Below are 23670 nucleotides of genomic sequence, written 5' to 3' on the forward strand. Positions count from 1 at the left end.
AGATGGCAAATGTCAATATTTTATTCGTAATAGAACACAGATGACAGATCAAAAGTTTAATCTGAGTAAATGTAACATTTTAAAGGAAAAATGTGTTGATTCAAAATTTCACAGTGTCAACAAATCCCAAAAAAGTTGGGACAAGTAGCAATGAGTGGCTGGAAAAAGGAAATTGAGCATATAACGAACAGATGGAAGACCAATTAACACTAATTAGGTCAATTGACTACATGATTGGGTATAAAAAGAGCTTCTCAGAGTGTCAGTGTCTCTCTGAAGCCAAGATGGTTAGAGGATCACCAATTCCACCATTGTTGTGCAGAAAGATAGTGCAGCAATACCAGAATGGTGTTACCCAGCATAAAATAGCAAAGACTTTTAAGTTATCATCATCCGTGCATAACATCATCAAAAGATTCAGAGAATCTGGAACAATTGCTGTGCGTAAGGGTCAAGGCCGAAAAACTCTACTGGATGCTCGTGATCTCCGGGCCCTTAAACGTCACTGCACCTCAAACAGGAATGCCACTGTCAAGGAAATAACAGAATGGGCTCAGGAATACTTCCAGAAAGCATTGTCAGTGAACACATTCCACCGTGCCATCCGCCGTTGCCAGCTGAAACTCTACAGTGCAAAGAGGAAGCCATTTCTAAGCAAGCTCCACAAGCTCAGATGTTTGCACTGGGCCAGGGGGCTTTTAAAATGGAGTGTGGCAAAATGGAAGACTGTTCTGTGGTCAGATGAGTCACGATTTGAAGTTCTTTATGGAACAATGGGACGCCATGTCATCCGGACCAGAGAGGACAAGGATAACCCAAGTTGTTATCAACGCTCCGTTCAGAAGCCTGCATCACTGATGGTATGGGGTTGCATGAGTGCTTGTGGCATGGGCAGCTTGCATGTCTGGAAAGGCACCATTAATGCAGAGAACTATGTTCAGGTTCTAAAACAACATATGCTCCCATCTAGACGTCATCTCTTTCAGGGAAGACCCTGCATTTTTCAACAAGATAATGCCAGACCACATTCTGCAGCAATCACAACATCATGGCTACGTAGGGGAAGGATCCGGGTACTGAAATGGCCAGCCTGCAGTCCAGATCTTTCACCTATAGAGAGCATTTGGAACATTATAAAGAGGAAGGTGCGACAAAGAAGGCTCAAGACGATTGAACAGTTAGAGGCCTGTATTAGACATGAATGGGAGAGCATTCCTATTTCTAAACTTGATAAACTGGTCTCCTCTGTCCCCAGATGTCTGTTGACCTGGCACCTCCACATCATTGCATTCAGTTTTTATTCACAATTTGTTCAGTGTCCTAACTTTTTTGGAATCCGGTTTGTACATAGTGCTGTTTAAAAAAAAAACAAAAAAAAAAACAAAAGACACTTTACAGTTTCAGAGAAATAAACACATTCCTTACATGGAGTGGAAATAGATTAAAGTTTTGTTTTGAAGGGGCAGGCTATATTTATTCATTCACTGTCTGTAACTCTTATCCAGTTCAGGGCGGCGGTGTGTCTTGAGCCTACCCAGAATCACCTGGCACAAGGTGGGAACATACCCTGGAGGGTGTGCCAGTCCTTCACAGGGCGACACACACTTACACATTTATTCACACCTACGGACACTTTTGAGTCTCCAACACACCAAACACCTCAAAGAGAGTCACCCAGAGCAGGCCTTCAACCAACAACCTCCAGGACCCTGGAGCTGTGAGACTGCAACACACTACCTGCTGTGCTACTGTGACAAAGGGGCAGCATATGAAAACATCATGAATTTAAACTTACAATAAGACATGTAAATGTCTTTAATCAACAATTCACCTCAATAAATGATTAAACCTGAAGATGCTCAATAGCTCTTTAACCTAGGCCTTTGATGTTGTGGTATCAGGATCATCTTCACTTTTCAGAGCACGTGTCACATAGAGACCACGCCACCACCTCACAAACAACAGCCTCACCTGGAAGAAAAGAGAGAGGAGTAAGGAGTAAAAGTGTGAATAAGAAACAAAAAAATTGACAATGTCAGAAACTTAATTCAGGTAAAGACTGACCTCTTGGTTGAAGACACAGTGGATGAGGAAGATGAATGTTCCCTGCTGGGAGTTGAGGAGCAGGAAGATCATCTCCAACACCTTACTGCCCTCCGTGAAGAGACCCAGGACCCAGGAGCAGCCGAGGATGATGAACTGGAGCATGGTTTTCAGGAACACACTTTTACAGAGTCGCTGGTCACGCTCAGTGCGTTTGGATTTCAGATTTTCACTAGCCACTTTTTTCAGAGTTGAGGTCATGATGACCAAGATGCTCAGGAAGAGAAAAGTGTTGGCCTGACAATGAAAAAAAAAAACACACACATATATATATATATATATATATATATATATATATATATATTCATTATCTGTAACCCTTATCCAGTTCTGGGTTGTAGTGGGGCCAGAGCCTACCTGGAATAATTGGGCGCAAGGCAGGAATACACCCTGGAGTCCTTCACAGGGCAACACAGACACACACACACATTCATGGACACTTTGGAGTCGCCAATCCACCTAACAACGTGTGTGTTTTTAGACTGTGGGAGGAAACCGGAGCACCCGGAGGAAACCCACGTGGACACGGGGAGAACACACCAACTCCTCACAGACAGTCACCCGGAGTGGGAATCGAACCCACAACCTCCAGGCACTTAGAGGTGTGTGACTATGACACTACCTGCTTCGCCACCGTGCTGCCCTATATATATTATGGCAAGCCAAACAGGAAATATTTAATGTACTTTGATATATATAGAATGAACGCTGATATATATAGAATGAACACTGATATATATAGAATGAACTTTGATATATATAGAATGAACACTGATATATATAGAATGAACTTTGATATATATAGAATGAACTTTGATATATATAGAATGAACACTGATATATATAGAATGAACTTTGATATATATAGAATGAACTTTGATATATATAGAATGAACACTGATATATATAGAATGAACTTTGATATATATAGAATGAACTTTGATATATATAGAATGAACACTGATATATATAGAATGAAAGCTGCTATATATAGAATGAACGCTGCTATATATAGAATGAACGCTGCTATATATAGAATGAACGCTGATATTTATAGAATGAACGCTCATATATATAGAATGAACTTTGATATATATAGAATGAACACTGATATATATAGAATCAACGCTGATATATATAGAATGAACACTGATATATATAGAATGAAAGCTGATATATATAGAATGAACACTGATATATATAGAATGAACGCTGATATATATAGAATGAACTTTGATCTATATAGAATGAACGCTGATATATATAGAATGAACTTTGATATATATAAAATGAACACTGATATATATAGAATGAACTTTGATATATATAGAATGAACACTGATATATATAGAATGAACGCTGATATATATAGAATGAACTTTGATATATATAGAATGAACTTTGATATATATAGAATGAACTTTGATATATATAGAATGAACACTGATATATATAGAATGAACTTTGATATATATAGAATGAACGCTGATATATATAGAATGAACACTGATATATATAGAATGAACGCTGATATATATATAATGAACTTTGATATATATAGAATGAAAGCTGATATATATAGAATGAACATTGATATATATAGAATGAACTTTGATATATATAGAATGAACACTGATATATATAGAATGAACTTTGATATATATAGAATGAACGCTGATATATATAGAATGAACACTGATATATATAGAATGAACGCTGATATATATATAATGAACTTTGATCTATATAGAATGAACGCTGATATATATAGAATGAACTTTGATATATATAAAATGAACACTGATATATATAGAATGAACTTTGATATATATAGAATGAACACTGATATATATAGAATGAACGCTGATATATATAGAATGAACTTTGATATATATAGAATGAACTTTGATATATATAGAATGAACTTTGATATATATAGAATGAACACTGATATATATAGAATGAACTTTGATATATATAGAATGAACGCTGATATATATAGAATGAACACTGATATATATAGAATGAACGCTGATATATATATAATGAACTTTGATATATATAGAATGAAAGCTGATATATATAGAATGAACATTGATATATATAGAATGAACGCTGATATATATAGAATGAACTTTGATCTATATAGAATGAACTTTGATATATATAGAATGAACTTTGATCTATATAGAATGAACGCTGATATATATAGAATGAACACTGATATATATAGAATGAACTTTGATATATATAGAATGAACACTGATATATATAGAATGAACTTTGATATATATAGAATGAACGCTGATATATATAGAATGAACACTGATATATATAGAATGAACGCTGATATATATATAATGAACTTTGATATATATAGAATGAAAGCTGATATATATAGAATGAACATTGATATATATAGAATGAACGCTGATATATATAGAATGAACTTTGATATATATAGAATGAACTTTGATCTATATAGAATGAACTTTGATCTATATAGAATGAACTTTGATATATATAGAATGAACACTGATATATATAGAATGAACACTGATATATATAGAATGAACTTTGATATATATAGAATGAAAGCTGATATATATAGAATGAACACTGATATATATAGAATGAACTTTGATATATATAGAATGAACGCTGATATATATAGAATGAACGCTGATATATATAGAATGAACTTTGATATATATAGAATGAAAGCTGATATATATAGAATGAACACTGATATATATAGAATGAACTTTGATATATATAGAATGAACACTGATATATATAGAATGAAAGCTGATATATATAGAATGAACACTGATATATATAGAATGAACGCTGATATATATAGAATGAACGCTGATATATATAGAATGAACTTTGATATATATATAGAATGATCATGGCCAAGGACTTTCCGAACCATTCTGGAGGACCATGTGCATTCAATGGTTCAAACATTGTATCCTGAAGGCGATTCTGTGTATCAGGATAACAATGCACGAATACACACAGCAAGACTGGTGAAAGATTGGTTTGATGAACATGAAAGTGAAGTTGAACATCTCCCATGGCCTGCACAGTCACCAGATATAAATATTATTGAGACACTTTGGGGTGTTTTGGAGGAGCGAGTCAGGAAACGTTTTCCTCCACCAGCATCACGTAGGGACCTGGCCACTATCCTACAAGAAGAATGGCTTAAAATCCCTCTGACCACTGTACAGGACTTTCTCTAGACGAATTGACGCTGTATTGGCTGCAAAAGGAGGCCCTACACCACACTAATACATTATTGTTGTCTAAAACCAGGTGTTTTAGTTTCATTGTCCAAACCCTGTATGTCAGCTTTCATTCTATATATATCAGCGTTCATTCTATATATATCAAAGCTCATTCTATATATATCAAAGTTCATTCTATATATATCAGCGTTCATTCTATATATATCAAAGTTCATTCTATATATATCAGTGTTCATTCTATATATATCAAAGTTCATTCTATATATATCAGTTTTCATTCTATATATATCAGTGTTCATTCTATATATATCAAAATTCATTCTATATATATCAGCGTTCATTCTATATATATATATCAAAGTTCATTCTATATATATCAGCGTTCATTCTATATATATCAAAGTTCATTCTATATATATCAAAGTTCATTTTATAAATATCAGCGTTCATTCTATATATATCAAAGTTCATTCTATATATATCAGCTTTCATTCTATATATATCAGTGTTCATTATATATATATATATCAAAGTTCATTCTAAGTATACTAAACACATTAAAAAACCCACTCTATTGTAAAAACTATCATAACATTCACACTGTTACTGACAAGTATTAATTCTGTTATTCTGTTATGTACAGTTCTAAAGTTATAAAATTGATCCGCAAACTCCCAGGTAGGGGTTTGACAACCTGCTGAAATTTATCACATTATTCCTTAGGCTCATGTGGGCTTTCTGTGGAAGGAACTGAACATAGACATGGACAGAATATAGTGCTCAAGGATGATAAAGTTGTTGTGGACAGGGCAGTGAAAGTGCATTTGCTGTGGGAATTGATACTTTTCTGAGAAATATGATGGAACTTAGTTCTTTTTTTTTCTTGTAATATATTCTTATGAAATACTGTATCATATCTGATGAAAAGTTGAGTGATGCCAAACTACAGAACACCCTTTTTTTCTCATTGGTTCCCTCCTATCACCTTTTTTGCAGGTCATATTTATCTAGTACAGTGTATTTTAGTTTTTTAGTTTTTTTTTTTTTCACTTGGAGAGGGAAAAAGCAGAACAGCAACCAACAGAAGAAAGAGCAATAAACTCAAAGCAGCACAATCAGGAAAACAAACAGAATCAGCAGTTTTCAGTCTTTATAAAATCATCCCCATAGAGAAGTTGCTTCTGAGAAATAGCTGAAATAGCTCCAGAAAAATCACTGTGGTCCATACTGATTAAAAGATAGAATCACCCTCACAACCATCCTGTTTGAGAACCCCACAACATCCTGCCTCGGTGTTCCTCTCTGATCCTGATTTGTTTAGTGTTTTGTTACTTGACGTCTCACATTCTCCTCCATTTTGTCCTGTCCCTCATCCTCCTCTAGCCACACCCAGTAACCATCTCCAGGTGCTCCCTGTCTGTGTTTGTTATTTTATACACCTCTACTTTTCATTTTTCTATGCTTGCCTCTGTGATCTGTGTTCTTGCTTCACAAGTCAGTTTTGATTTGTTTGGTGTTTTTGTGGACTTTGCAAAAACAGCTTGCACATGTTCTCCTTCCAAGCCTGCTTCATTACAGGCTCCTGCTCTCAAAACCCAAAGGAAAATCTCAGAACGTTTAGATATGTTTTACTTACAGCGAGAATGAAACAAACCGGCCCCAGAAAACTCCACACAAAGCCTGCATCTGTCTTAAGCCAGCACCTACAATGAAAAGACAAAAAACACATTCACAGTCAAATTCACAAAGCTGATATGTGTTTTGTGCCAGTGATGTTGTTGATGTCCTCCCCACACAACTGCTCTGGTAAACTGCTGCTGTTTTCATAGTTAATTTCACATGTAATTTTCACATTCTCTGCTTCATAACTTTCATATTGTATAAGATGTAACACAAGATGAAGGTGCCATATGAAGCTGAAACTGTCCTATTTCCATTAGAATTGTGTAATTTATGTAAATATTAAGGAATGAGGAATTTGCCTCAAGCAAACCACGTGCCCAAGAAATATGAATGTTATAAGAAAAACCTTAATTTTATGGAGACCTCATGTTTACTCACATGTAAATATGGTGAATTGCAACTTATCATGCAATACCTTTCAACAGCCAAAAGAGGGGACCCTAAGCTTTAATTTAACGCCTTATTCAAGGTAATGGAGAATTGTTTGACACAACATACCTAGTAAGTCTATTATTGCTAGAACCTAATTTTGCCTAATATGGCTTTTCATAGCCCAAACATAAGCCATGCAATGTGTATTTGTAACAATTCATAAAACATACAGTATTTTTTCCCAAACAACACTTGGAGATGCCCAAAATAACACTTTGAAACATCACATGTGATTCTCTATTTAGAATTGAATACATATCAAATAATTAAAGTCAAAACACTCAAAACTATTTCTGGTAAATGTTTACATATAAATCTACATTTGAGCCACTAACTGGATCCCTGATGATGTCTCTACAGTCATAGAAAGTGTAAAAATAACTTCTAAATTTTTTTGTCATTCAGTAGTAAATTATTGGAAGCATGTGTTAACATTCTTATAGTCAAAATCCACATATTGTTCTACTTTAAATGGTTATTTTACAAAAAGAAAAACAACCAATTTCATTTATTCAGTTAGAAAGTAATACTCATTTGAATTTGTCCATGTAATTTCAGACGGAAATTCTGTAAATCACTCACTTTTCACTGCCGTATCCTTTAGGAACCAGTCCAGCAGACACACCCACCACAATCAGAGGAATAATGTATCCAATCAGAACCAGGTATTTCCAGTTAAACCCCTCCTTCCTTGATCTTAACTTAGTGAGGTTCTTCACAAGAAGGAAGAGCAGCACAGCTTCAATGAACATCCATACAAAAGCAGAGAGGAAGAGGAAGTGTAGAACACCTGCCAGCACTGCACACAACACCTGGAGAGAGAGAGAGAGAGAGAGAGAGAGAGAGAGAGAGAGAGAGAGAGAGAGAGAGATTAAAATGTAGAGGTGCAGTACAGACACTCCATAGAAACTCACTGAGAAACCATTCATTCATTGTCTGTAACTCTTATCCACTTCAGGTTCGCAGTGGGTCTGGAGCCTACTCGGAATCACTGAGAGCTAGGTGGGAACACACCCTGGAGGGGATGCCAGTCCATTGCATGGCGACACACACTCACACACTTGGAAACCTTCTGAGTCACCAATTCACCTACCAACGTGTGTTTTTGGACCTTGGGATGTAACCCGAGCACCTGGAGGAAACCGATGCAGAAACAGGGAGAACACATCACATTCCTCACAGACAGTCACCAGGAGTGGGACTCGAACCCATAACCTCCAGGTCCCTGAAGCTGTGACAGAGACACTATATGCAGCCCCACCATGCTATGCAGAAACAATACATTAATTAGTTCATTCATTCATTCATTATCTGTATCCGCTTATCCAGATAAGGGTCGCGGTGGGTCCAGAGCCTACCTGGAATGACTGGGCACAAGGCGGGAATACACCCTGGAGGGGGCGCCAGTGCTTCACAGGGCAACACAGATACACACACACAGACACCTATGGACACTTTTGAGTCTCCAATCCACCTACCAACGTGTGTTTTTCGACTGTGGGAGGAAACCGGAGCACCCGGAGGAAACCCACACGGACACGGAGAGAACACACCAACTCCTCACAGTCACCCGGAGCGGGAATCGAACCCACAACCGCCAGGTCCCTGGAGCTGTGTGATTGCGACACTAACCTGCTGTGCTACCGTGCTGCGCTAGAAACAATACAGTTAATCAAAAATTTAAAAAGTCTACTGAAATAGCTTGTGACAGCCCATGTTGAACGGGCTCAGACTATGATAGGATTATTCTTTTCCAGTGTCACCACTCAGAATGGACAAAAGTAAAAATGTCAGCGGGTGCTCAGCAAATACTGATTTTTTTGGAGGAGATTTATAAGCTGTTAGTGTCCTACTGAAAGCTATGGATTCAAATTAAAATAGGGGTTGACAATTACATTTTTAGTGACTACACTGAAAGAACATTTTGGAAAGTTCACCCTTCCCCCAATGAACATCATTCCACTCACCTGCAGAGGTTTTATGTAACGCAGGAATATCTGTGTCAGCAGAAAGAGGAGGTGAGCCAGCAGCAGGGTTAAACACAGGTTGATCAGAGCGGTGTTGGTCAGTTTTGGGCTCCGTTGATAATTTACAAAGGTGACCAGGGACAAGCTCAGGAACACCAGGCCCACTGATACAGCTAGGATCTCAATCACCATCATTGCAATATTATTCTGAAAAACAACACAAAGTAAACTGTTATAAGAGTCCAGAATCTCCATGTGTGGATTACCGCTGGTGGTGAAGATTGTTTATCTTTTATAAAATGTTTCTGTCATGTCTATTTATAATTAATAATTATAACAATAACTGTTTATTTATTTATTTATTTTTTTACCCTCTAGAGCTCAAGGCTTAGTTGCATGAACATCTATCCATCCATTATCTGTAACCACTTATCCAGTTCAGGGTCGCAGTGGGTCCAGAGCCTACCTGGAATGACTGGGCACAAGGCAGGAATACACCCTGGGGGGGGTGCCAGTCCTTCACAGGGCAACACACACTCAGACTTTCATTCACACCTACGGACACTTTTGAGTCGCCAATCCACCTACTAACGTGTGTTTATGGACTATGGGAGGAAACTGAAGCACCCGGAGGAAACCCACGGGGACACGGGGAGAACACACCAACTCCTCACAGACAGTCACCAGGAGCGGGAATCGAACCCACAACCTCCAGGTCCCTGGAGCTGTGTGACTGCGACATTACCTGCTGCACCACCGTGCCACCCTTGCATGAACATTTAAGCACCAAATAGCCATAAACCACATAGAGGAACCATAAAAACATAAACAAGTGTTTCAGTATTTTAGCACTGGGCGAATATTTGCAGAGCTTCTGGGATAAAAAAAGCAGTTTGGGTTATATGGGGTGTCACAGCTCTCACCACATTGCTGTTAATTAAGTCTGTCACATTGTCACACTGCCCTTTTGCTCTGCTGCACTATTAGATCTTTGCCTAATAACAAACTCAACATACTTCTAACAACTATTTAAATTATTTTATTGAAATGAAAGTAGGTTAAAATGTAGACTAAAGATGTGACAAAAAAAATAACAAGCAGTCTAGTAAAAGTTATATTTAATTGTGCAGCAAGTGGTTACAATCATGGCCAAAAGTGTTGGCACTCCTGAAATGTTTTTCTAGGAGGACCCCACTGCTGACAGAGACATAAGCCTAAATCCTTCTGGGAAGACAGATTGTGGACAGATGAGACCAAGATAGAGCTTTTTGGTAAAGCACATCATTCTACTCTTTACCAAAACCAAAATGAGGTCTACATGGTTGAAGTTCAAAGATGTTTTGGGATTGTTTTGCTGCCTCTGGCACTGGACGACTTGACTGTGTACAAGGCTTCATGAAATCTGAAAATTACCAAAGGATTTTGGGTCACAATGTAGAGCCCAGTGTAAGAACGCTGGGTTTGTGTCCTAGGTCATGGGTCTTCCAGCAGGACAAAGGCCCCAAATATATTTCAAAAAAGCACCTAGAAATGGATGGAAACAAAGTGCTGGAGAATTCTGAAGTGGCCAGCTGTGAGTCCAAGTCTAAACCCCACTGAACACCTGTGGAGAGTTCTTAAAATTGCTGTTGGGAGAAGGCACCCTTCAAATATGAGACCTGGAGCAGTTTGCAAAAAAGCGTGGTCCAAAATTCCAGCTGAGGTTTAAGAAGGTTGTTGATGGTTATAAGAAGTATTTGATTTCTGTTGAGGGTGACAATTTTGACCGGCCCATTTTTTGGAGTTTTGCATGAAATTACATCAATTTTGGATATAGTTTTTTCTGTTATTCCAATACACACAAAGGAAATAAACACGTGTATAACAAAACATGCAGTTGCAATCATTTTCTGGGAAAAATCCTTCTTTTTCTGGAAAGATTTCAGGGGTGCCTACACTTCCAGCCATGACTGTATAACTGAGATTATTAATAAAGTATCATGTATAATAAGTAAACAATGGTGGCATGTACTTTAGTTTGTGTTGGAACACTTATACAAATCTTTATACAAATTGTTACTTTCTCTGTTTGACCTTAATTCTCTTTCAGTTTATAGGGATTTAGTTGCTCTTACTTCATCATCTGAGAGTGGTCTTGTCTGCATGATGAGAGCGAAGGTCGACAAGTGAACACAGGAGCACACACTGTGATTGCTGTTGGACTGGAGAAGGAGACAGCCGTCTACAACCCATTCAGTGTTTTTCCAGTACACACAGAAGAGTTCACCATCAGGGACAACTTCCTACACAGAAGAGAAGTAAAAAAAAACAGACATGAGTTTAAAACTGGTGTCAATAGCATGCAGTGCTACAAAAGACATGTCAAAAACCTCCAAGTGCAGCAGCTGATACGTCAAGGTATCAGTATTTGTGTGTTCAGATCATACCCCACGAATCTGAGTAACTTGGGGTTTTACTCAGTGACATTCCTGTGGGAAAATCCAGCCAGGTCCCCAATGTAACACCAGAGTACAATGATGTTAGTGTATGTCAGGGATCTTGAATTTAAGTGTATATGTAGGTATCGTATTCTTGGTGTGGTCAGGAAATTTGTGCTGAGAGGCCGAGAATGCTGCTCCAGTCATCTGACCTGACAATTCTTCTGGAGAATAGCTACTTATAGCCTTTATTGATGTGGATAGGGTTCAACTGCAGTTCATGAACATAATTTTGCAATACTGGTGCATTTTTAACACAAATAAATAGGTGCTGGATCCAAAGAATAGTAGGTTTTTCCACAAAAACAAGTTAAGATCACGTATTCGTTATATACAGAAAAAGAAGACATAAACTACAAGGAAGTTGTCAAGAAGGTGGACCTCACAGATCTCTCTGTAGATATTGTTGAGAAACAAACAAACACAGAGTCATGGTGTCAATAATCTTTGGGCTGTAAATGTGACTGAAAACAAGGAAGATGTCAATATCGGACATGCCATAATGACCCTCAGAAACATGTTTGACTTCAAATGAAAGCAAAGAGAAAGGGCTGAGAGGAGGTTGGGAAAAAATAAGACTTATATAAGACTTAAATAAGGCAGCTTGAGTGAACCAGTGAGTAGCAAGAAATATTACTTTAAGACTTCTTTTGGTCTACATTTCTCTTCAAATGGCCTGTTGCTGCAGCCTTTTTGTCGTTAAACCAAAAAACACTTTTTTCCAGTTGGTCTTTGTGTCTAAACAGGTGATCAGCTGAGCTCCTTCTGTGTTGTAATGAAGACCTGCAGCTGCACTGGCCCTTTGTGGATGAACAAGGACACCTGTGCATTAGAAAAGTAATAACTCACTGCAGTGTGTTTCAGCGTGAGATTGACTGGTTTGGTGAGCTGTGTGATGTTGGTTCTCAGCAGTGTGACAGAAACCACAGGGGACATCATGGTTTTGTTTGTTGCTTCATCTGTGTTAAAGAGGGTGGGGTCCTGCAAGGTGGTGAAGTTGGTGTAACTCATCAGAGAAACAGCTGCTGATCCTGATAAAATAAACAAAATACAGCAGAACTAAAACACCTTAGATATGGCTGTTCAAGGACTAGCCTAACTTTTTTTTTAAAGAGAGCTAATTCCTTTGGATGATACAGTTTATATACAGCATTACATTTATAATCCATAAATACAGAAAAAACATATTTATTAAAAAATATTTTATGAGAGAAAATGGACAGGAGAAAACGTACCTTGGTTTTTTTCTGCAATCCCAATAAGGTCAATATCCAAATGAACTGTGCTGGTGGTGAGTGGAGGGATTTTTACTGTGAAGGCATTAGGTCCCACCATCAACAGTTGTATCTCTGACATGTAAAAAACACATTAGTCTATTAGACCACAGGATCAGTTTCTGTTACATTGGTTCAGATATGAGGCTGGTATTCAGTCACGCTCTCTGCAGAGTAACTGTCACGCCCTCGTCTCGTCATGTCTGTTTTCCCGACCATGTGCTCGATCTCAGCACATGGCTTTGTTTTGTTGTTGTTCTAGTCCTGCCTCGTTTGTCTCATTTGTTACCCTGCCCCCTCGTTATCTGTCTGTACTGTGTTTTAGCGAGTGCGTCCGCTTCAGTCAGTCCGCCCCGTGACCCTGACAGAATGACCAACCTCTTCAAGGACGCAGCTAGCACAAAGACTTTGTTTGAGAGGGCTGTGGAATGGAATAGCCGGCTCCAGCTCATGCCTGGCGCAGTTCCTTATCCCCTACCGGAGGAGTCAACTCGTGAATCCAGTGATTGCGCCAGCGCGGGTCGAAGGAGTCAGCGAAAAAAGCGGGCTGGAGTCTCCCCCTCACTGGAGGATTATCCCCTCAGGTCCGGGGAAATTTTTTTTGGGGGGGTTAAGGGTAGGGGCTGTTAGCCTCCAACTTCAAGACAACGGAGGTGAGGCTAACAGGGGCGCACCTCTGGGGGATCTCATGAGTGTGCCCGTCAAACCCCCTAAACCCTCTACAGCTCCAGCACATGCCCTGCGAGCAACACAAGCTCCTGCCTCCGTGGATGTCGTCGCAGGGCCTCCTGCTTCCGTGGACGTCGCCACTGGGCATCCAGCTCCCAAGGACCTCCCAACAGCTCCTGTCTCCATGAAGGCATCGCCTGCCACTCCTGTCTCCCCCAGAACTGTGCCCAGGCTGGTTCCTCAGACTTCCACACAGACAATTGCCAGTCCTGGGCACCCACCAGTTATTTTGGTTCCCCTGTCTGTTCCTGTCCTGGTTCCTGTCTCTGTCCTCATCTCTGTACCTGTGTATGTCTTTGTCTCAGTTCCCGTCCCTGTCACTGTGTTCGTGTCTGTTCCCATAAATGTTCTGGTCCCTGTTCCCCTGCCATGTCCTGTCCAGTCCCCTGTTAGTCCTGTCCAGTCCCCATTTAAACCCTCTGTCCAGTCCCCTGTCCAGTCCCAGTACCCAGTTCTTTCACCTGTCTCTTCTTCTGTCCAGTCCCTGTTTCAACCCTCTGTCCTGTCTCAAGTCCCGTCTCCTGTCCAGTCCCCATTTAAACCCTCTGTCCAGTCTCAAGTCCAGTCCCAGTACCCAGTTCTGTCACCTATCCTGTCTCAAGTTCAGTCACCCGTCCTGTCTCAAGCGTCAGTCCTGTCTCAATTCCAGTCCCCTGTCCTGTCACCTGCTAATGTCCAGTCTTCTGTCCCCAAAACTGTTCAGTCCCCAGTCATGTCACAGTTCCTGTCTTATATACAACCCCAGTCTCATGTCAAGTCTTGTGTTTCCACTCCCGTCCTATCTAGTCCATTCCAGTCCAGTCTCCTGTCACCCCCCATTTGTCAGTCTACTGTCCTGTCCCAGGTCCAGCCCCCAGTTTCCAGTCCTGTCAAATTCCCAGCTCCATTTCCTGTGTCTGTTCCCGTCCTGTCCTGAGTCCTGTCTCCTAATGGTTCCTTGTCTTGTCCTAGTTTGTCTTGTTTTCCGTGCCTTCTCCTGTGCCAGCTCCTGGGGGTTTTAGGTGTACACGCCCCAGGAGTTGCGCGTTCAGGGGGGGGGCATCTGTCACGCCCTCGTCTCGTCATGTCTGTTTTCCCGACCATGTGCTCGATCTCAGCACATGGCTTTGTTTTGTTATTGTTCTAGTCCCGCCTTTGTTCCGCCTCCTCATTTGTCTCATTTGTTACCCTGCCCCCTCGTTATCTGTCTCAGGTGCGTCTCGTCTGTGTTTTGTATTTAAGTCCCCTTCCTTCACTTCCTTTTGTTGGTCATTCGTTCTTTGTATCGTGTCTAAGTCGGTTATGTTATCAAGTCTGTCTGTCTTTGTTTGGTTATATTTATTTGTAAATAAAGTACTGTGTTTTAGCAAGTGCGTCCGGCTCAGTCAGTCCGCCCTGTGACCCTGACAGTAACACACCACACTACTAAAGTATTAAAGAAAAACATTATGGAATAGTAAATACTGAGTCTGTGACAGTGGAAGCTGGATATTTACCTAAATTTGGGACAGTTATGGGTGTGATGTTGTAGGTTTCTACAGGCACCACCAGAGCAGACACCAGTTTCTCAGTCGCCATCAATATGTCATTGGCATGTACCACATTGTTTTTGTTAAGTTCTTCATGTACAATACTCTCATTCATGACTGATTTCAAAGCATCAACTACAACCTATAGCCCATGCCCAGAAATATACACATGGTTAGACACCTTAAGTCAAGCCACAATGTCCATCAAATTTATGCATTCAGAAAATCAATAAACTGAGTGTTCCTCACTTTCTGTGGTAGTTCTGTAAATGTTTTATTCAGAATCTCCTTTGAAAGGACAGCTGCAGATGTTTCTTTAAAATAATCCTAAAGAACAACACAAAGAAAAATTTAGTGAGTTTCACACATTAAACCTTTGCAAAAATGAACAGGAGTTCCAGGTAATAAACATTCAGTTAAGTGAGAGAGTTAAATACATCAGCCTTGACACTGATGTAAAATAAACAGAACAGAGAATCAATTATAAAATAATGCAATGACACTGAACACAGTATACGGATAGTAGAATGGTTTACAACTTGAAATAAAAGTAAACATTCTTTGTCCTTGGTCATTTCAAACACAACCCTTCTTTCTGTTGTCTGTAATAAAAGTGTTGTTAAGCTTACCCATAAAAACACACTCAGGCATTGAACTACCCTTTCAAGAAATTTTCTACAACTCATTTGCTTATACATGCTGTCAGGGGTGGAAATGGCCAGGTTTTACTAAGGAGAACCCTTCACTCTTTTGTGGCAAAATAATTGTATATACTTAAAAGCCTGTTTGTTGAATATTTTACAATTGGATATATAAACTTATACATGACTTTTATTATTTCAATTTAAGCAATATAAGGGATGCCTTCATACTGAACATCAGCACAGTGGTGATTTCTTCATAACACATATCCAACTTAATCTGTCAGGATTGTTTTGTCAGGGCAATTTGAGGGGATCTGGTTCACTGCCTGAATGCAGCTTAGATGATTTTCAGCTCCTCTTTAAAGGGGTATCAGAACACAGTGAAGTTTATCACTTTTAAAACACAGTGATAAAGGTAGGGTTAACAGACCTAGTGCTGCTGCTTTTTTTTATTTTTTAAACAAAACTGACTACTGAAATAAACACTTCAGTCCAGTACATTTGCCATATTCAGGATAAAAATGCATTTCAGGAGCTCTCAGTGTTTCTCCTAGAAGCCAAACATAAAAAAAACACCTGTGAGTTTTCTGCTGTTTCCCATTGAAAGACCCTTCACTATGAACCATTAGCAGAAAGACTGAGGGCCCTAGGTGTAGACTGGACTTCCATTTTGTGGCTGGATTGTAGCTAAATAAAGATGGATTTTACAAACACTCTCTGCCTCTGCACATTTTCATCCCTGAATATTAACGATAAAGAAAAATATTCAATACTGCATTAACAGAATTATGAACAGACTTATTTAGGAAGAACTTGAAACAAACCTGCAATCCTGGAGACACTGTGGTCATCTGAACTGAAAGACAAGGATAACTTATTTAAAGTGGGAAATGTTTATAACAATTACTTAAATAAAGCCAACAACTGTTTCTTAACTGTATCTTGTGTTAAGAGTAAAAGCTAAATGAAACCATGTACAGTAATGGTTATAATTTATTATGACACTGGTGATTCATGGAAGAAGTATTTTTATAAATATCTACCATAACTAAGTGTTTTACACCAGCAACAAGTGGTTATTGGACTGCACACTTGCGGCCTGATTCAAGCTTAGAATGAAATATTAGCATAACAAGCTATGGTCTTTTACTACCAGCTAAAGACTTGTAAACTTATTTCTATTTTTACATGTTTCACATGTTTGTTTCTAAGAACTTTTTCTACATTTAGTGTTCCTTCTCTTAGCTCCAGCCTCTGTACACTTTGTAGTTCTACAATTTCAGACTGTGGTCAACCTGTAGCAATGCATACTCCAAGAGAGGAGATATGATCTGTGTGGGGATCATTTCCAGCACTCAGTGCTGAGTGGATGAGAAACGGCAGTGCTGCTAGAGTTTTTAAACTCCTCAGTGTCACTAGGTGGGTTTTCATCCAAAACCTTTGCATATGTTTTGCATAATAATGAAATATTGAGAAAAAAATACAAAATGAGTGTTTACATTCATTGCACTTTTGTGAATGAACTTCAGATGATGTAGGCTCTGTGATCTCTAGCTCCACCTTTCTTCTCCAGCTCACCCTAATCTTACCTGACATGGAGCCCATTACAAACAACCTACCGACAGCACTGTTTACAAACCTAGATAGTGTTGCACCAGTCAAGACCAAACAATTCAGAGAGAAAAAGCTAGCTCCATGGTTCAGTGACAGCATGCGGGCCTTAAAATTGGCTGCTCGTAACCATGAACGTAAATGGAGACACACAAATCTAGAATGTTTCAGAATTGCATGGCAGACACAATCTCAATCTTTAAATCTAGATTGAAAGCCTACCTTTTCAAACAAACTTTTAGTTAATCACTCACCCTCAGGTTACTCCTCCTCTACTGGTGTTAGAGCTAGTTTTCATATTATCACTAATTTGTATTAACCCTGTCTTACTACCATCATTACAGGTTTTTTTTGTTTAGTTAGCTTTCTGGAAACCACCAACCAAATGGCATTCACACTCTCTCTCTCCTGCTTGCCTGTTGCTGGGTTCTCTTGCCTGGCCCATGGATGATTTGTTGCAGGACAAATTTGCCCCTGCTTTATCCACAAACTTAATAACCCCTTTATTTTAATTTTTACCCTTTGTCTGGTTTTCTTTTTCCTGTTTCTCTCATGCTTTGAGATGTCCTGTTTCTGCTGCTCTCCAGGTGTTGCCCTGATCCAGCCCCTGACCCTGTGCGTCCTGTACAACATCCTGGCCTTGTCTCACCTACAGTCTCACCTGCGTTTACCCTTCCACAGAATCAATGACCACCACCTCCTTCCTCAGACTCATATATCATTAATATTCTACATTCACATTACTATAACCCATTCATCTGTCATCACTTCACTTTTACTTCTGTTCTGTTCTCTGTTGTGTCTCTGGTGTCGACCCGAGGAGGATGGGTTCCTCCTATGAGTTTTGGTTCCTTCCAAGGTTTCTTCCTCATGCGGTGAGGGAGTTTTTCCTTGCCACTGTTGCCCTTGGCTTGCACATAAGAGGCTTGGACCTCTCTGTATCTCTGTATCTGTACAGCTGCTTTGTGACAACTTTATGTTGTGAAAAGTGATATATAAATATAATTTTAATTGATTTGATTTGATCAGGGATGGCATAGAAACAAGGGTGAAGGAAAGATCTGAGTGGGTGGTTTATATCAAAAACACTTTATATCAAAATGCTTGATTTAATATTTTGGGCACCATGTCATATGCACAGTGTGTGTAAACCAGCTGAAATATCACTGTCAAAAATCCCTTTTCCATCGCCCTCTGGTGCATTTGCACTTAAGTGATATTCTAACTTTTCCACCAAGTAAAACTCTTGTTTTGTGATATTTGGATGTTTCTTTTTTTTATTTTGGCCTTCCATTCAAGATATTTCATGTTCATTTCCATAATTCACAAAAATTCTATGGATAGAAAACCCAATCCAATTAAATTATTCAGACATGCACATCCTGTGAGTGGTGTCCTATGTCCACTGAAAATAATGCATGCAGATGCAGTACAGTCTGGGTAAAGTGCTCCTTTCTGGTCAGTGAAGCTTAGAGAAAGGACAGTGAGTGTAGAAAAAGTTGGTAGTAATGTTATGGCTGATCTGTGTATGTACCCATAATCCAAAACATATACCAAGCAACCAGTATATACCAGAACCTAATACATAATAATCAAATCAAACCAAATCAAATTTATTTGTATAGAAATTTTTACAACTGATGTTGTCACAAAGCAGTCTCACAGAATTCTGGTAAAGACAACGTTTTGACAGGAAATGTAAAAATGTAAGGAATGCAATAATCCCCAGGTAAGTAAGCCAAGAAAATCTCCCTCAGCTGATAATAATGACAGAGTTCTTACTGAGATGTTCTTCAGATGAAGTTGCTGTTGGTTTCAGAGTTGTGGGTGGTCTCTCTGGGAGCAGTAGATGTTTTATACAATAAAATACATAAAAACACAGTAAAATCTTTAGTAATTCTGTACATTCACATGTGGACACACACACACTAGAAACATCTGATAAAACCCAGACAGACAAACTGATCTCAGACTCTGTTACTGCCGTGTACTCTGTGGTCTGAAGATGACCCTCACATTCAGTGTGTTGTTCAAATGATGCTCATTATAGATTTACACTAAACACATTTCCCCAATAATAACATTATGGAGGTTTAGATATTTTTTGACAAACATTAAAAACAAAAAGGCTCTAAATCATCTTACAATCAGAAAAACACTCAGGACTCTCTGACCAATAGGACAAGATCATGTCTCTCACCAGTGACCTGCAGCTGGATCTCTGAGAAGAGGGAGAGGTAACTGACTGAGTCCCATCTAATCCACACTCCACAGTAATAAAGTCTTCCATCTTCTTCTCTCACATCACTGATTCTCACACTGACAACTTTAGAGCGTCTGTCTTCAGAGATGGAGAATCTGTTTCTCTGAGACTCTGTGGTAGAGATCACTATAATAACATTGTTACCATCCTCTTTGTAAAAACCTTTAGTTTCTGTCTTAAACTCCTCTGGAGATGAACAGTTGATGGTGAGGGTCTCTCCCAGAAAACCAGTCACAGCACTTGGACCCAAACAACACGGATCTGTCAATCATACAAAATAAATGACATCATCTATTTATTTAAGGTGGAGTTTCTCAATGACCTTATGACCTCTTTATTCTTTCAGAAATATCTCAGTTTATACAGAATTTCATGATGAATATCATTAGTGAGATACTGATGTTTCTAACCTCTCTTCACTTTCAGTTCCACATCATTACTCCACCGTCCAGTCTCTCCACACCGATATGATCCAGAGTCCTGTAAACTCAGGTTTCTGAAGAACACTTTTAGACTTTGAGAACTGCCATATAGAGAAAGTCTCTCTTTATGAACCCATGTGTTCTCTGTTTGTACATTTATACACTCATCTGTTCCAATCTTACAGAAATATTTATTTTGTCCATGTCCTTCATGTTTACAATAGATTCTGAGGCTTCCTCCTGGGTAGCCAATCACATCGAAGCAGCACACTGGACCTGCCAATCAAATTTAAAAATAGCAGATCACCTTCTATAATTCCAGTAAATTCTCTCAGATCTGCAGCAAAATCCCTGCAGCACTAAATCTCCTTCAGCTGTGATGTAAAATCTGAACCATATGTTTCTGTGTAAAAGAATCTTAAAATTAAACACAGAACATCTTCAGTTTGGAGCAGAAAAACTGACCTAAGATCAGGAAGAAGGTGAAGATGAGGAGGGTCTTCATCCTGAACTGAGCTCCAGCTTCACTGATGTTCACCCAAAATCCAGTCCACTGTCATTAAGACTGTGTGAGTGTGGTGTTGTTCTCTTTATAGCTCAGTTCTACTTCTCTCATACTCTCTCTCTCTCTCTATTTTGTGCTCTTCTCTCTGCTTTAGTTGCTTCCTCTTTCCCTAGAGACTGTCAACGTTGCTTAATAGTCACACCTCCTTGCCTTAGCATCAGACACCACAAAGACAGACAGTAAGAGATTATTCTAACAAAGAGCAAAAAAGCAAACAAGAAAAATGACCTAAACAACTAGAATAATAGAATCAACAACTAGAATCTCTAACCAAAATGTACAAAAGCAATGTAAGGTAAAAGAAAACAATGTTGGGGAGCACCAACACATACAAAAAAAAAAAAAAAAAAAAGGCTAATAGAGCAGGTAGTGCTAAAAGTTTCAGAGATTTTAAAAGATATTTATTTCAACATAGCTGTTTTTGGCAGAGGTCAGTGGTCAGCAGGGGAACTCTGACTCTGTCTGAAGCTACTAAACCCATATGCAACAACTGATCTGTCAGATGCAATTAAACTTGCCAATACTTGCATTTACTTTATCTGTCATTGGTTTTAATCTGGTGGCTAATTGCTCTATGCTTCTGACAAAACTTCAGTGTTTCTCAAAACTCTGGTAAAACAATGCCATGTATAATAATTTCATATAGTCACTTCCTGTGAGGAACTTTGAGAGGAGGATGTCTGGTTCCATTCACCACAACTTTGAATAACCCTGACTCAGTAAGTTTTTCTAGAACTAAGTCATTTTCCATAACCTTGTTTGCAACCCGACACTTTATAATGCTGAGTATTTAAAAGTTGGTGGAAGTTACTGGAAACACAATTGCCTTTCTTATTTTAACCCCCTAGAGGGCAGGATTACACTGAGAATAGTAAGGTTAAACTAGAGCTGTGACTTCAATTAAACTCCACCTCCTGAAACTGTGCCCTTAATAACATCTGAGCAGCTACACTCTCTTCTTTCATTCTTGAAGGTACGATGTTCCTGAGTGATAAAGACAGTGAAGTGAAGCAGAGTAAAAGCCACACCAACATTGTGTTCACAGTTGGGATGGCCATATGTGCATTTTAATCCCACCCTTGCCAATCCAATCCAAACCCTGCCCATGTTTGTTTTGCCCTACAGTTACTGTGACATCCCAGAATGCTTTGTGTATGTGTAGCATGGGTTTCTGTTATTGGTTCTACCTACTATGCTCCCCTGCTGAGGATTTGGGTGAGGTACTTTCAGTTTATGGGGGTGAGTCTTTATTGTGTTATATGTATTGGCAGTGGTGGGCTGCTTGCTGATGCACTTCCTGTTCCTCTTCCGGGGCGTCTGGTCTGGTCTGGTCTGGTATCGGCAGCGTTCAGCATGGCCCAATTGTTTCATGTCTCTTGGTGGCTTGATCAAATACCTCATCTCCGACCGAGGTACACACTTTTTCATGGATCTCTTTGAACGTGTGGTCTGAACACAGACTTACAACGGCATACCACCCACAGACAAACACAATTGTGTGTTAATTGTATCCTGAAGACAGCAATCTGTGGGTACATGGGTGGCAAACACTCTTCATGGGATAAGTATATCCCTCATATCTGTTTTGCGCTGAGAACTACTCCACATGAGAATACTGGACTCAGCCCATCAGTGATGCTCTACGGAAGAGGACTGAAAACCCCACTCGACCTCATCACACAGACTTCCTATGAGGGGTCTGAAGAATCTGAGGTCCCATACCCTGAGTGCCTAACATCCTCACTGAGGGAAGCACATGATCACGCTAGAGAAGCGCTTGAGACAAGCCAGAAAAGGCGCAAACACTACTACAACCTTAAACTTAGACCTATATCGTATCAGCTGAATGACCTTGTCAGAGTCAAGGCTCACCCTAGGTTAGATGCCATCACATATTTCACAGCCAAGCTGGCCCCAGTGTACTGTGGACCATTTCACATAACACAAAAACTTTCTGATGTGACATACAGGCTGGGAAAGTTGGATACCGGCCATGATGCTGGTGTCTTTCATGTTGTCAACCTCCAGCCATTACATACATGGGACACAGCTGTTACTAACAAGCTTGCACAACTCCACGTTGAGTGTCCAGATTTTGAGAGAGCTTAAGACTGGTTCGACCCTAACTATAATGAACCAGACCAGGCTTTTCCTGAAAACATGAAAACCTTTGACATCATTTGTCATACTCTGGCAGTCACAAGATACAGACTACAGTTTCATGATCAGCTGTCTCTTATTTCTTGTCAGCTGCAGGCACATCCAAACCTAGACTAGACTCAGGTGAGACAGCATGGGTCAGCTCAGGGTTTTTCCAGAAGCCACAGTAAATCATTCATTCTTGTAGTGATATGGTTAACACTGGGCATACCCAAATTTACCCTAGGACTTTAAAATTCCATTTAAATCACTATGAAATCATTTACCTCTGCCAGGATAGGAAATGCTCTTAATCTAAGTCTTAATGAAATACAGAATGAATGAACAGAAAAGATCTCCTACAATAAAACTCATTTGTAGATTTGGGGGATTAGACTCTGGTAGACTGGCTGGTTTTGGGGTTTATGCTCTGGAATAATTAAACTGAATGACTGGTAATGTGGTTTAGACTCACAATTGTTTCAATTTTTGACTTAAATCATGGAATAAGGTGGTCTAAGTCAAAGCTGTGCTTTGCCAGTTTATTCAGAAGATTTTAAACATTTTATGAAATATAATGATAAAAACAAATTCAT

The 23670-nt window shown here is 39.2% G+C and overlaps 1 protein-coding gene across 1 annotated transcript; it reads right to left on the reverse strand.

Annotated features, from left to right (window-relative positions):
- Window positions 1-1834: 1834 nt before the first annotated feature.
- Window positions 1835-20959, reverse strand: LOC136686586 (adhesion G protein-coupled receptor E3-like). The gene is made up of 15 exons (XM_066660478.1): window positions 20836-20959; window positions 20359-20646; window positions 19886-20209; window positions 19468-19521; window positions 16899-16930; window positions 15680-15757; window positions 15398-15572; window positions 13155-13268; window positions 12769-12950; window positions 11557-11724; window positions 9443-9649; window positions 8058-8287; window positions 6997-7063; window positions 2065-2340; window positions 1835-1971 (listed from the first exon to the last, which is right to left on the reverse strand). The coding sequence occupies exons 1-15, from the start codon at window positions 20873-20875 to the stop codon at window positions 1876-1878; spliced, it is 2331 nt and encodes a 776-aa protein (XP_066516575.1). The 5' UTR covers window positions 20876-20959; the 3' UTR covers window positions 1835-1875.
- Between the last annotated feature and the right edge of the window lie 2711 nt (window positions 20960-23670).

The sequence above is a fragment of the Hoplias malabaricus genome, chromosome 2, assembly GCF_029633855.1.
Source record: "Hoplias malabaricus isolate fHopMal1 chromosome 2, fHopMal1.hap1, whole genome shotgun sequence".
Taxonomy (NCBI): Eukaryota; Metazoa; Chordata; class Actinopteri; order Characiformes; family Erythrinidae; genus Hoplias; species Hoplias malabaricus.